At 39.8% G+C, this 12,037-nt stretch overlaps 1 protein-coding gene across 2 annotated transcripts; it reads left to right on the top strand.

Moving 5' to 3' along the window:
* The first annotated feature begins 1,925 nt into the window (after nucleotides 1-1,925).
* scn3b (sodium channel, voltage-gated, type III, beta) lies at nucleotides 1,926-11,601 on the top strand. 2 transcript variants are annotated; one of them, XM_034867520.1, is made up of 6 exons: nucleotides 1,926-2,632; nucleotides 4,554-4,732; nucleotides 4,836-5,064; nucleotides 8,344-8,482; nucleotides 10,527-10,610; nucleotides 11,134-11,601. In XM_034867520.1, the coding sequence occupies exons 1-5, from the start codon at nucleotides 2,572-2,574 to the stop codon at nucleotides 10,588-10,590; spliced, it is 672 nt and encodes a 223-aa protein (XP_034723411.1). In that variant the 5' UTR covers nucleotides 1,926-2,571; the 3' UTR covers nucleotides 10,591-10,610; nucleotides 11,134-11,601. The 2 variants fall into 2 exon arrangements, with proteins under 2 accessions (XP_034723411.1, XP_034723412.1); XM_034867521.1 differs by lacking the exon at nucleotides 10,527-10,610.
* Nucleotides 11,602-12,037: the final 436 nt, after the last annotated feature.

Raw genomic sequence — 12,037 nt, 5'->3', positions numbered from 1 at the left:
CCCTTATGTAAACTGCTAGTTAATGCTGTCCTTTTGCTCTCCTCTTTTGGGAAAAGTTTACCCTCAAAGTGCTGAATTTATTAACTGCTGTGAACGGCACACACACGGCACCACTTGAGTGAAAACATAATGTATTCACCTGTCTCTTTGAAATACTTTTTATCTTTGTTAAAGATGAGTCAGACACACTTAATGCCTATAAAACAAAATAAGAGCTGGGTTTGAGGCTTCCTATTGTCTTCCTCTGTGGTCTGTCGCTAAGCAGGCCTCCTTTAGTCGCCATGGTACTGCATTACTGTTGCTATGGTTTCTTTATCTGTAGGATGTGGTTTAACCAGGCCTGCCATATTTAGTCTGCTCCTCAGAGTGCCGGCCTGCTGCTGATGCCGACAGCAACACAACAGTGCACTCAGCTGCCTCTTTGGTGTTCTTTTTACATAAAATCTGCTCCAACAACTAAACATTACTGCAAAAACCTGTTGGTTCACTCTGTCAACCGTTCTCAGCGTTTTACAGCTCTAACACAGCATGTCCTCAAATTCAAAACAAATGTACTTGTAATGTGTCTTTCCCCCACATGTTACGTGTTGTTTTGAAAAAGGATAATTTTGAAATTCTTAAACCCTTTATTCCTTCTCTCCTTGGGACTAATCCTGTCATTACTCCACATACAGCAAGATTAAATACCATGATGTTAAAGTGAGATTATAGTGGCTCTTTCAGGCCTGAGGATGATTTATCTCCTGATTTTCTTTCCTGTGAACAAATCAAACAGATTAAACTGAATATCATATAATCAGTAAGAGGTTTTCTTTGTAAAGAAAAAGTCCCTTTTCCTACAGAAAGGAATACACATACAGTACACTAAAGCTGAAAGGATCACATTGATGTTCCACAAGTAATTGTGGGAAAATCCATATTGATATTCGGACTGAATGTCCTGCAGGTCTAAACACAAGACGAGGAGCAAGATGTGCCCTGTGGATCCAGTCTGTTCATAATTTTATTCCAACCTCATTACATCTTACAGCCTTCAAAAAAGAGTAAAATCACTGCAGTTTCCGGTGAGGGATAAAAATGGAATATAATTACACTGTTCAGCAGTCTCCTCAGTCCTCTTCTGGGGCAGGTTGTGTTGGCGTGATGGACAGGAATTAGGTTTCAATCTTTTTCTAGCTCAGTCAGTGACTCATGGTAACAGAATTTGCTGAAATATTTCTTTGTCGCCCTTTGTATTCAGCATTGTTCATCCCTTAAATGATTGAAGAAAAGAGTGCAAGAGTTTATACTAAAGTGAAGACCCAATATCACTAAAAAGACAAAAAAAAAGGATAGAATATAAGTTGATTAGTGGGTTGTGCCCCACATAATATTATATAAGCTGCAGGGCTGCAGTGAGCCACAGATATACAGTAGATTAGTATGTGTATGTGTTTAGCATTCATACAATTTCAAAACACGAATCAAGGGTAGGAATCCTTGCATGTGTGTTACTATGTTGTGCTTATATGTGTGGATACGTGTAGATATGCATTCATATTATGCACAGTATGTAGGCTTTGTAGACCTGCAGCCATTCTATTGGAAACTGTTTCTGAACTCTGGTGCTACTGTATGTCGTTTTTGGACTAAGAAGACTTGCAAAGGCTTGGGTGGAAAAAATGCACATTTCACATTACAAATAAAATGAAAGAACTCTGCTAGCAGCTGCTAAAGACGATTATATAACACATGCCACAGCCAGTTTGCTCCCCTTGTTCTTAAGCTTTAACAAATACGGATTACCATTCGGTTTCTATATAATATGACATGCTGTGTTAGGTTTGTTTAGCTCTTGCAGTCAAACAGGCGTGCGTGATAAGTTGCTTAGGCCGACGCAAACGACAACACTTTGGTCAACGTGGGAGTGACCCACGCATGCGTATCAAAGCCTCTGCTCTGCCTGCGCTAAGTGACTGCTGAAAAACAAAGGCAGCGAGCCGCGGCTGGGAAATGTCATCAGTCATCCTTAATAGAGGAAAAAGACTTCAAACACTGGTGATATTCTTTGAGGGGTGAAATAATAGAACCGTTATCATTGCTTGTGCTGTTCATGTGAGCAAGACTCCAAATCAACAGTAAACATCGGCTGCTCAGAATCCACAGGTTTCCTCCTCTTCGCTTGTTTTCGTCTGTGTTTCTGGATGGATCTGGACTGAGTGACAGCAGCAGGAGGACTGCTGAGTAGCCGTCTAACATAACGGACTGGTCTGTTGCATCCAGCGGAGTGAACAATGAAGTTAGTGTGTTCTTGATGGAAGATAAACGGCGAGTCAGGGGGCTTATTGGACTCGAATTCAAGTGAGCGCCTAGAGATTTCACAGCCTCGTTTCTACATCTCTTTTTACCCTTTTCTCGTTTGAAATCCTGCCTTTGAACAGATAGTTCAAGTTACCTGCGCGCCCATCCGCCGGGGAGAGGCGCTATCCGTGGTCCTGAAGTCATCTCCTAATCTTCCTCCTGGCCTCGTGTGAAGACAACTTTCCAGTTGGAGTTGCCTCTGTCCACAAAGAGCTCCAGAAAGAGCCTAACATGGTAACTCAAACTAGAGTTCATCTGCAGACTTTGGTAGGCCTACTTTTGATTTTTGTTGGTAAGTACAGCCTAACATCGCAACATGTTCATATATCTTTGATTGTGATTGTCCTATTGCATCAGATTTTCGGTTACATAGATGCGTAGATGAGTAACCAAGGGCCGTGTCAAGGGTTTGCGAACCCTCCAACTGGCTTGAAACTCAAAACCCACTTTCAGAGCAGTGGTATTGATGTCTGCACAGTGCAGCACCGCTCAGTGTTTTAGCACTTCAGCCTTTAAGCGAAATAAATGGATCCATTCAACAGAGGACACCAGGGTTAAGCATTTTTCATTTGTCTTGGCCTTTCTCTAGTTTCCCCTCTCTCTCTCTCTCTCTCTCTCTCTCTCTCTCTCTCTCTCTCTCTCTCTCTCTCTCTCTCTCTCTCTCTCTCTGTGTGTCTGACTCTTTCTGTCTTTGTATTTCTCTGTCCTATTTTCATGTGTCTGTATGAGCCCTCAGAAAGAAAAAAAATCGATGTCACTGTCTGCCCAGGGGGGCTTTGGATTATGTAAGAGCACAAGACCCGACAAAGCAACAGTCACACAAATACATCCATGCGGCCAGCTGCTGAGAGTACTGCCTCACTTAAAAAAAAAAAAACTTTGTGTTAACAATACCTTCAATTATTTCCCTCCACACTGTCGTCCACTTAATGCCCTGCCTTAATTATTCCATCTCCGGGAAAGCATTTATTCATCATCAGTTCTTTCCAACAGTACACTGCTGTTCTTCTCCTACACTACACACAGTTCCTGCATCCTCTATTTATCCCTACTTCTGCCAGCTGATGCCAATGGGCAGAGGCCATTATTAGTGCTCACTGGCCTGGATGATCTTGGATTTGCTAGCAGTATTGGGACTCAAGTATCTCAAGTATCAGTGCTCACAGAGCTGTACAATCAAAATTGTGTTTTAATGCTTACTGAGTTTTGCTTCTGGTTCAACTTTGGATTCAATGTAAGCACAGATTGCAGGAGCTCATGACTTCAATAAGAACGACTGGGCCATGACTTCTGGACTCCTACAGTTAATAACTGTGTCACAGTAGTGCGCATGGTTCTGCAGTTGGGTAATTCATGAGGACTTATAGCTGCAGCGTTTCTGCCTCGAAATGCTGTTGTTTTTACAACAGGCCCACCGTTCGGTTAAGTGAGTACTGAGTAGCTCTCTCAAAAACACCAAAGAAAAACTACTGCAGTGAGTGGATTATACTTTTCCATTTTCTGTATGTTTACTGATAAACCTTACAGCAAAAGCTTACCTACAAACATGTTTTAAGACCTTTATAAAAAAAACACTTTGAAAAATAAGTGCACCAAATGGTTAAAAAACTTTCTTCAAACTTTTTTTTTTTTACATTTTTTAGAAATTACTTACTTTCCACTCCCCAAAATAATCCAAAATCTTTGAATATGCCATTTTTTTTTTAAAGTGAATGAAAAATCCATTCAGTGTTTGTGTACTGATGGTGTCCAAATTCCACATTACTTACATACTTCAGTAGTTTTTCCTTTTGGGTTTTTGAGAGACTTTTTCAATACTCACTGAACCAAACAGCGGGCCCATTGTAAATACAAGAGCATTTCAAAGTAAAAGTTCTGAAAGATGCAGCTATAATTAATCTTGTACACATTGAACTAGATCCAGTATGTCTGGTTGCATGCTGGATCAGGAGCTTCTATGCTAATTGTGATCATCTTGTACCTACAGTACAATTCTTAAACTCCTGATTAAGATAAGCACAGATACACTTTCTCCCTTTAGCAGATGAATGTGAAAACAGCTTCTTGGGTCAAACTCGGCACACAATTGTGCAAAGTGAAGGTCAAACATAAAGTAACAATAACCAGAACAATGGCGGTGTACTTCAGACATTTTGACTGATCTTTCATCTGGCTAGCTTGTAGAAATAAGTATCTTATCCATGCTCTTCCAGTCCACCTGAGCCGGCCGGTATGTGTCGATGTCCCGTCGGAGACTGACGCAGTCCTGGGGGAACCCATGAAATTGACCTGCATCTCCTGTATGAAGAGGGATGAGATCAAATCAAAGACATTTGTGGATTGGTACTACATGCCAAAAGAAGAAAAAGACATCCCACCTGACAAAACTCATGTAGGTCACTGCAACATTATTGTGACTGATATGACATACTGATATGTACACGTTGTAGTACTATGTATTTTATGCATGCATGCTTGTTTTTCCTCTCTCCTAGATATTCAAATATGATGTTGACAATCCAGTTGAATCGGAGGGACCATTTAAGGGCCGTCTGGCCTGGGATGGGAGCAAGGACTTGCAAGATGTCTCCATTCAAATCAAGAGCGCCACCTATAATGACAGTGGCGTCTATGAGTGTCACGTACTTCGCAAGTTTGAGTTTGACTTCTTCACTCCCTCAGTCTCCGTCGTCAAGCAAATCGAGTTGAAGGTGCAAGCGAAAGGTGGGGCTAATAGTTTCCCACTTGATTCCATATTATTATTCCCTCTGTGCTTAGGTTTGGCCAAATGCTTGGTTGCCATATCCGTGCGGCTCAGTGTTAAGTCCAGCAACAGTATGATTCTCTATTGAGAAAAGTGTGTTTAGCTGGGTTATTCCAGAGCCACACATGAGGTTATTCAGACCTCAGACTTGTGTTTGCCTTCAAGTGTTTCTCAGTCAGTGGCATGCTACTGTGAGGTTATGAAAAATCAAATCTGTTTTTTCTTTTCAAAGCTTTTTTTCGTAATCTATCCAATCAATTGCATCACAAATTTGTTTTATTTCAACATTTTAAAAATTAAAAATGCAAGAAACACTTTCACAGTCCCAAAGAAAATATATTATTCATAATACGCTCTCGTAACATCAGTACTGGTTAAGCAGTGTATCAACGGGGGTGGCTGTACTGTACAATATCAGCAGCACTGATTTATATTACCCAAAATTCTCAGAACTGAGATCAAATAAATACAAGTTTACTTAGGAGATCCAAGACAGCATAACTGACAATTTCACAGCAGTATTGCACATTCTAACACTGAATGGTCCAGCTAAAATGTGATGATGATGATTACACAGCTGCACACAATTTATGCTGGAGAGGGTCATCTCAGGCGTTCACAACCCCTCCTGGTAGAAACACAAGTCTGTGCAGTGTTGACTTTTGTGTACTGAGTGTTCTTTTTGTGCTTTACATGCCCCTCCCTCAATGTTGCATAAAGTTTTTATCTGGCCGCTTTAAGTGGGTTTTGCATTTTATTATATATTTTCATCTCATTGTTTTCACTAAGTGATGCATTAGTGTGAGGGCACTCTGCCACTAGGAACACCACTTTCCTTCTCTCCCCTTTGTTGCAACTGTACTTAAGAGGAATAATTAAGTGTCTTGTTTTGTCTGCTTTTATTGCTCATCAAAGCCTTCTTCTGTTGTCAGTGAAGGGGTTAATTCAAACCAACTACTTTGCTATCTTTTATAACGGGTAATGTATTCTGCTTCCCGAATGCTTGGCTTGCTGAATGTGTCATTTTCCACCTTGATCGGATATACAATACAATATGTATTACTTTTTTTATTTTTTAAATATAAATCTTCAACTTTACATTGTTTATCTGCTTGCACGTGGTATATAGTTCACTATCAGAGGCATTTAAAGATAGTCCATACTATTTCAATCCCAGTGATTGATTTTTACCTGGAAAGAGAAGAGTGAAAAATGGATGTGATGATCCTCCGAAGTGCAACTTTCCAAAATATACTACAGTTTGATATTTTATACATATTCAAAAGCCTCTCCTTCATATTTCATATACGTTGAACCAAATTTCAAAAAGCCGCCAGCCAGTGAACTGTACATTACAGCTTGGGAATCGGATTACAGTAATAATGTCCATAGTAGTAAAAATGGATTAGCTCATGGCAAACATATCTGCTTTTCCATCTGATGGATAGATTATAGCCTCTAATAGGCCACTAATAGCCTCTATTTGCAGAGACTGCAGAATCAAATCAGTGAAAGCTGTCAACTGTGTGGTCAGCAGGCTCTATGGAATTTGGTGCACAACCCCTGGCGCAGTGGTTCACAGTGGCTCAGCATGATCCTGAAATGAAAGATAATAAAGAATAGGGTCACATTTTTTCAGGCTAGGTGCACATATGTACATTAAAACAGTTTTTGCTTGCTTTAATTATTCTTTCTTCTCATAATAGCCATTAAAATAGTCCTTTCTAATGTGTTTCCAATGTCAGTGATGGAGAAAATCCACAGTCCCCTGTCTGCAAAACTAGAGTTGAAATGTTAATCAGGGTTAAACAAAGCTTCAGGCTTTTTCCAAACACACAGTATGTATATATTTAGTCTGAAATTCCCTTTGTTTTGCTTTTCTTCTGCACCAGCTTTGTGGAATCAAAAACGTTGACCAATACACGCTTTATCTGATGAACTTGGAGTGTTGACCCTCATATTAACATCAGATAAACAAGGACTGTGAATCACTTACACTGAAAGCACAGTTTCAATGTTCATAAGGACATAGGAGTATTGTTCTAAGACATATACTGGACCTTAATGAATTATACTGTAATTAGTCTTATTTGTATACATAAAACCAAAATATGACCTAAAATATGAGGTGTGGAATGCCCTGAGAACACTGTGACCTTATTATGAGTCTTATTTTATACTTAAAGGTATTCTGTGGAGTTTTCAACCATGAGGTGGCACGCAGGTGTCATTTTACGCCATTCTACTAACCAACAGTTGTTGGTGGCGCCAACATCTGATGCAATGCAGCAACAACAGCAACATAAAGAAGAATGCTCACAAACAAACATGGATGTAAATCATGCACAATTTAAAACATGCAGAAAAATTGGGCTCTGCAAATGTTTTTTAAGGACAGAAATAAACACAACCCATCTGTTAGACTTTAAAGTCGCTCTAAGCGATGTTGGCTGACGTTACTTCTTGTTGACGTTCAAAGTATTATCAAACAAAACGAGACTAGCTTGCCCCTCCCTCCTCCTCATCCTGTTCCCTCCCCCTCCCTTCTGTGCTTTCTCGCACTAACCCCCCCACCCCCTTAAATACTTCTGGTTGGTTATTGGCTGGAACGCTGGAACACTGCTTGTGTATGCTTCGTGGTGCAGGTGGGCACATTTTTTTGTTGTTGCCCTTTGTAGACCCTGGGCTGTCTACAGAGACCACGTTTTTTTACATTGTGTTCTGGGGACAGGCAGCTCGCGGATAGTGAGGACATGTTTGCTGCATGTGACAACAAATGTTGTAGCCTAAAACACGCGTGGCATTGCTTAGACCACCTTTAAGGATGCATTTTGGTAAGAAACAGTGAATACAAAAAAGCTCCACAGGGCACCTTTATGTCCATATTGGCTTTATTCTTATTGTACTACAGGTATTGTCACAATGCTCTGTATGCGACATTGTTTTGAAGTGCATCTTCAAACAGGATGCTCACCAGAAAACAAGACCCTTGCTTTGCTTACAGTTCAGATGCATAGTAATAACTATTGCACATATTGAGATGAACCATAGAAATATTGCCTTTTCTGTTATAACTTGACAGTTGATTGTGGGTCAGCAGCATTGCACATCCACAAACAAGCTTAGCACTTACATGTGTGAATAAACAAGTCTTTACTGCTGTATTCAATACAACTACATCCTTGGGAAGGATGCATACTGAATAATATATTTTCTGTGTTATGGTTTGTGCTCCACAGCCACTGGAGATGATGCAGCGCTCTACTCTGAGATCATGATGTATGTGCTGCTGGTGTGCTTGACCTTCTGGCTGCTGGTAGAGATGATCTACTGTTACAGAAAGATCTCCAAGTCTGATGAGCAGGCACAGGACACAGCGTGAGTCTCACACAGACACAAACAATGGGTGAAAACACACGTACTGTAAGTGTGTGTTGGGGCACGGATGAAAGCAGCTAATTAAAACACTGTCAGTCCTGAAAACAAGCTTTTTTGCAAAATGTCCAGAAGACACAAATCTGTACTAACTTTCTCTTTTCTATGACTCACAACACAGCAAGGGAGTGAGTTCATATTATGAGTCACCACGACTGTGTGTGACAAATAAGTGTCACCTGTGTACGCCTGGGTGTCAAGTTTCTAAATTATCATTATGTAATAACCAATCGGAAAGACAGATTTAGGAAGCAATCTGGAGGCACAGAGTGAAGGATAGAGACGGTGGGTAAGAGTGAGACAGACAAACAGACTGACAGACAGAGAGTTAATTGAGTCTACACTACATCAGTTTGTAATCCTGTTGCAACAGTTATCTGTATTTTCACTTAGACTGCCTGACAGGCTTGAACAATTCCAAGCACTGCTGACTGCTCTTTTTTCAAAACAACCTTTTTTAACATCAGCGGTGGATTTGCAACTCCATCGAAAACCCCCTCTATGCATCACCTTGTCAGCACCGACAAAGACCCAAAAGCGCCTGTATAGTCAGCTCCCACTGGATTGCCATGGTGTTGATGAGGCCAGTCGATCCCGGTTGACAAGATTTGAGCAGGCAATTTATGTCCCAGACAGAACAATCACAGATAACACAGAACACATGTGCTGATCCAGTCTTTGTGGTTTTCAGACAATTAATCCTGACTCCTGCATTGACACATAGAGCCCCGAAGAGTAAATATACAGGGGGTGTACACAACATAACAGAAAAGCAATGTATTGTAACACTTTATTTTACAGTAACTCATTTCCTACAAATTTAGCTGGGAAGAACTGGGTAATTTGTTGTTTATTCTGGGAAGAATTATTTTCCTTGAAATAAAAAGCTCCATTTATGCAAATGTGTTGGGTTCAGCTGCCCAAGTGTTTTCTCTTTGTTATGAATTGTGTGTTGTGCACTTTACCAATAATATGTTAAATAGCTGCATTTTTTTTGATACAACATTATTAGACTTTAGTGAGCAACATAACGCATGCATTTCCGGAATTTACGTGATTTGAAAACTGAAGTAAAGCCTCATTAACTCAATTAGGTCATTTTAAATAGGTGAACAACGGCCATGGAAGGTAATGTACGGTTAGTTGCAACATTTAAGCCATTAGGGGGCTGTCAACTTGTATAATAAGCCCTCAGCAGCTAAGTAAACTTTACCAATCCATGGACCGATTATTGGCGCACATTAATTGAGTCATCAAGTGATCGAATGTGCGTAACTCTGTAAACTTCATCAGTTCCTGCTGCTGAACAAGTTAATGGGTTGTGGCCACCTCACAGCCTGGCAGCAAATCCCACTGTGAGAAGCTACACCCACTCAAAGAGGCTATTTCATGGTCCTAATGGATATGTGCCACAGCTAGAACATTTTGAGGTTACATTTTGTGATGCATTAGTGCCTCCGATCATGTTAGTCATGTTACGGACGGAAAAGATGGAACCCAGCAGCAAATGTGATAATCTGTCGAAGAGATATAAAATGACACTATGGTTGAAATGTGCTAACAGAGTCATAAAACTCTTATAGAGAGAGGGAGTTTTTTTTTTTTTATGGATTTTGCTTTGTCTACACAGTTTCTGTACACCTCGATTGAATTGTGTGCGTATTTGTCAAAGGTATTGTGGTTGTTAACAATATGAGAGTTGGCTGTTAAATACTGTATGACGGTGTCATGTCTTCCCGATGCGCCCCACTGCTCACATTACAGCGATGGTTTTTATCTTTTAAAATCCATTTCCTCTGTGGTTATACAATAAGGGGAATATATGAATACACAAAAGTCTCACAGTCCCAAAACAAAGGGAATACATGTTCTACTGTAGTGAATGTTTTTCAAACCCTAACCAGCAGTATTCTATGGTATATGGTGGTAGAAAAAGGCCCAACCACCAGGACTTAGACACTCTGTTTTTCTACCAATCTGCCTGCAGGACAAACTACCTAGCCATTCCCTCTGAGCAGAAAGACAACCCAGCCACTCCTGTTACCGAATAAAAGTGGTTATCAGTGACACGGTATTTTACATGTGACTCTCCCAACCTAATCCCATCAGTGAAATTATCCACCTGTTTGTACCTATTTCACTCATAACTGTGCAGCTCTGTAGTGACGTCCTGTTGCTTCAACACGTCCTGCGTCTCCTCTTGCTCATTCCCTTCGAAAGGGCATTCATTCCTGCCATTTTTAGAAATGTCACCTGATCACAAGTCTTCTTCTTGCTCCTCATTCAGTGTACAGTATTTCATTAAAGAGTTCAATGTGAGCATGACAATTTCAAACAAGAAATTTAAACCCCAGTCCCCACAGGCACTGATCTGCATAGTGAAGATAGTAAAATATTGCAATCTAAAATATATGGCATTTGCATGTATATGAAGTAGGGCTCCTTCGTTATAACAATTGTAAAGGATACAGTTGTTTATGTGAATTACATTGTTGAATTTGCATATTGCTTGATATTGCAGTTATGACACTGATTATTTAGCGTATAAATCAATTCATGTTAATAAAGACTGAAGACTCTCTGCTCTTTTTTAGGTATTAACCAATCACGGTGGGACTTCAGTCATCTGTCATGTGACAGAAACAGCCATAGTGTCCACAACCTCATCTATGCCACTATGAAGGTATCATTACTCCCAGACTGCCAAGGGAATCCTGCCAACAGACCACCCCGGTGTATTGACTGTGTTATGTGACGGGCCTGTCAAAAATGTCCCAAGTGCTCAATGTTTCTCCTCGTCGTCTTCTTTTTTTTTTTTCACCTTCGTGCCAGGCATCTGAAATAAAATGCTTTCACAGATGAAAGGTCTAAGAACAAAACCTCATTGTCCTGCACTTATTATCAGATAAATACCAGACATGCGCTATTTGGACCTGCCAGTGCGTCGAGTTACTATATATTTCTTATTAGTTATTAGTGCCTCTGTGATTTATTACTTATAAACAGAAAATATCCACTGAAAAGTCTGACTGCTGTCAATACTGTGGTATTTACGTTTATAACTTGTTGTACTTATATATAAAAAACATATATATATGTATGTATATATATATATATATATATATATATATATATATGCTGACTCTGTAGTACGTTTTTTTTATTACAATTTTATAGACCACGCTTAGATTTTGGGTCATAATTTTATTTGTACTGGCCAATATATTTATGATGTCTTTTTAAGGAAAATGGATTGCTAAGCTTTTATACTGTATGGATGTGCATTTCTCCCTGTTTTGCTTTGAGCATCAGTAAAACCACCAAGTAAATGAAAATGTAGAAAAGCAGATTATATGAAGTCATTCTATTTGAGTTGATCTGATTTCATCTAATTCATTCCAATACTCTCCTCTGTATAAATCTTTAATCCATGTACATCACTGACATTAACGTACATTCAGTAGTACTCTTACAGTAACATGCATTCTTAAGGTTTGG

The sequence above is a fragment of the Etheostoma cragini genome, chromosome 3, assembly GCF_013103735.1.
Source record: "Etheostoma cragini isolate CJK2018 chromosome 3, CSU_Ecrag_1.0, whole genome shotgun sequence".
Lineage (NCBI taxonomy): Eukaryota > Metazoa > Chordata > Actinopteri > Perciformes > Percidae > Etheostoma > Etheostoma cragini.
Note: the sequence above shows the minus strand (reverse complement) of the source record. Positions and strands in the feature narration are given on the sequence as shown.

What these genes read in the sequence shown, in the direction of transcription:
- scn3b (XM_034867520.1), top strand. Translation starts at nt 2,572, where the DNA reads ATGGTAACTCAAACTAGAGTTCATCTGCAGACTTTGGTAGGCCTACTT. An exon ending in CCTACTTTTGATTTTTGTTG is followed by an intron (nt 2,633 to 4,553) that starts GTAAGTACAGCC and finishes ATGCTCTTCCAG; the next exon opens with TCCACCTGAGCCGGCCGGTA. An exon ending in GTTGAAGGTGCAAGCGAAAG is followed by an intron (nt 5,065 to 8,343) that starts GTGGGGCTAATA and finishes TGTGCTCCACAG; the next exon opens with CCACTGGAGATGATGCAGCG.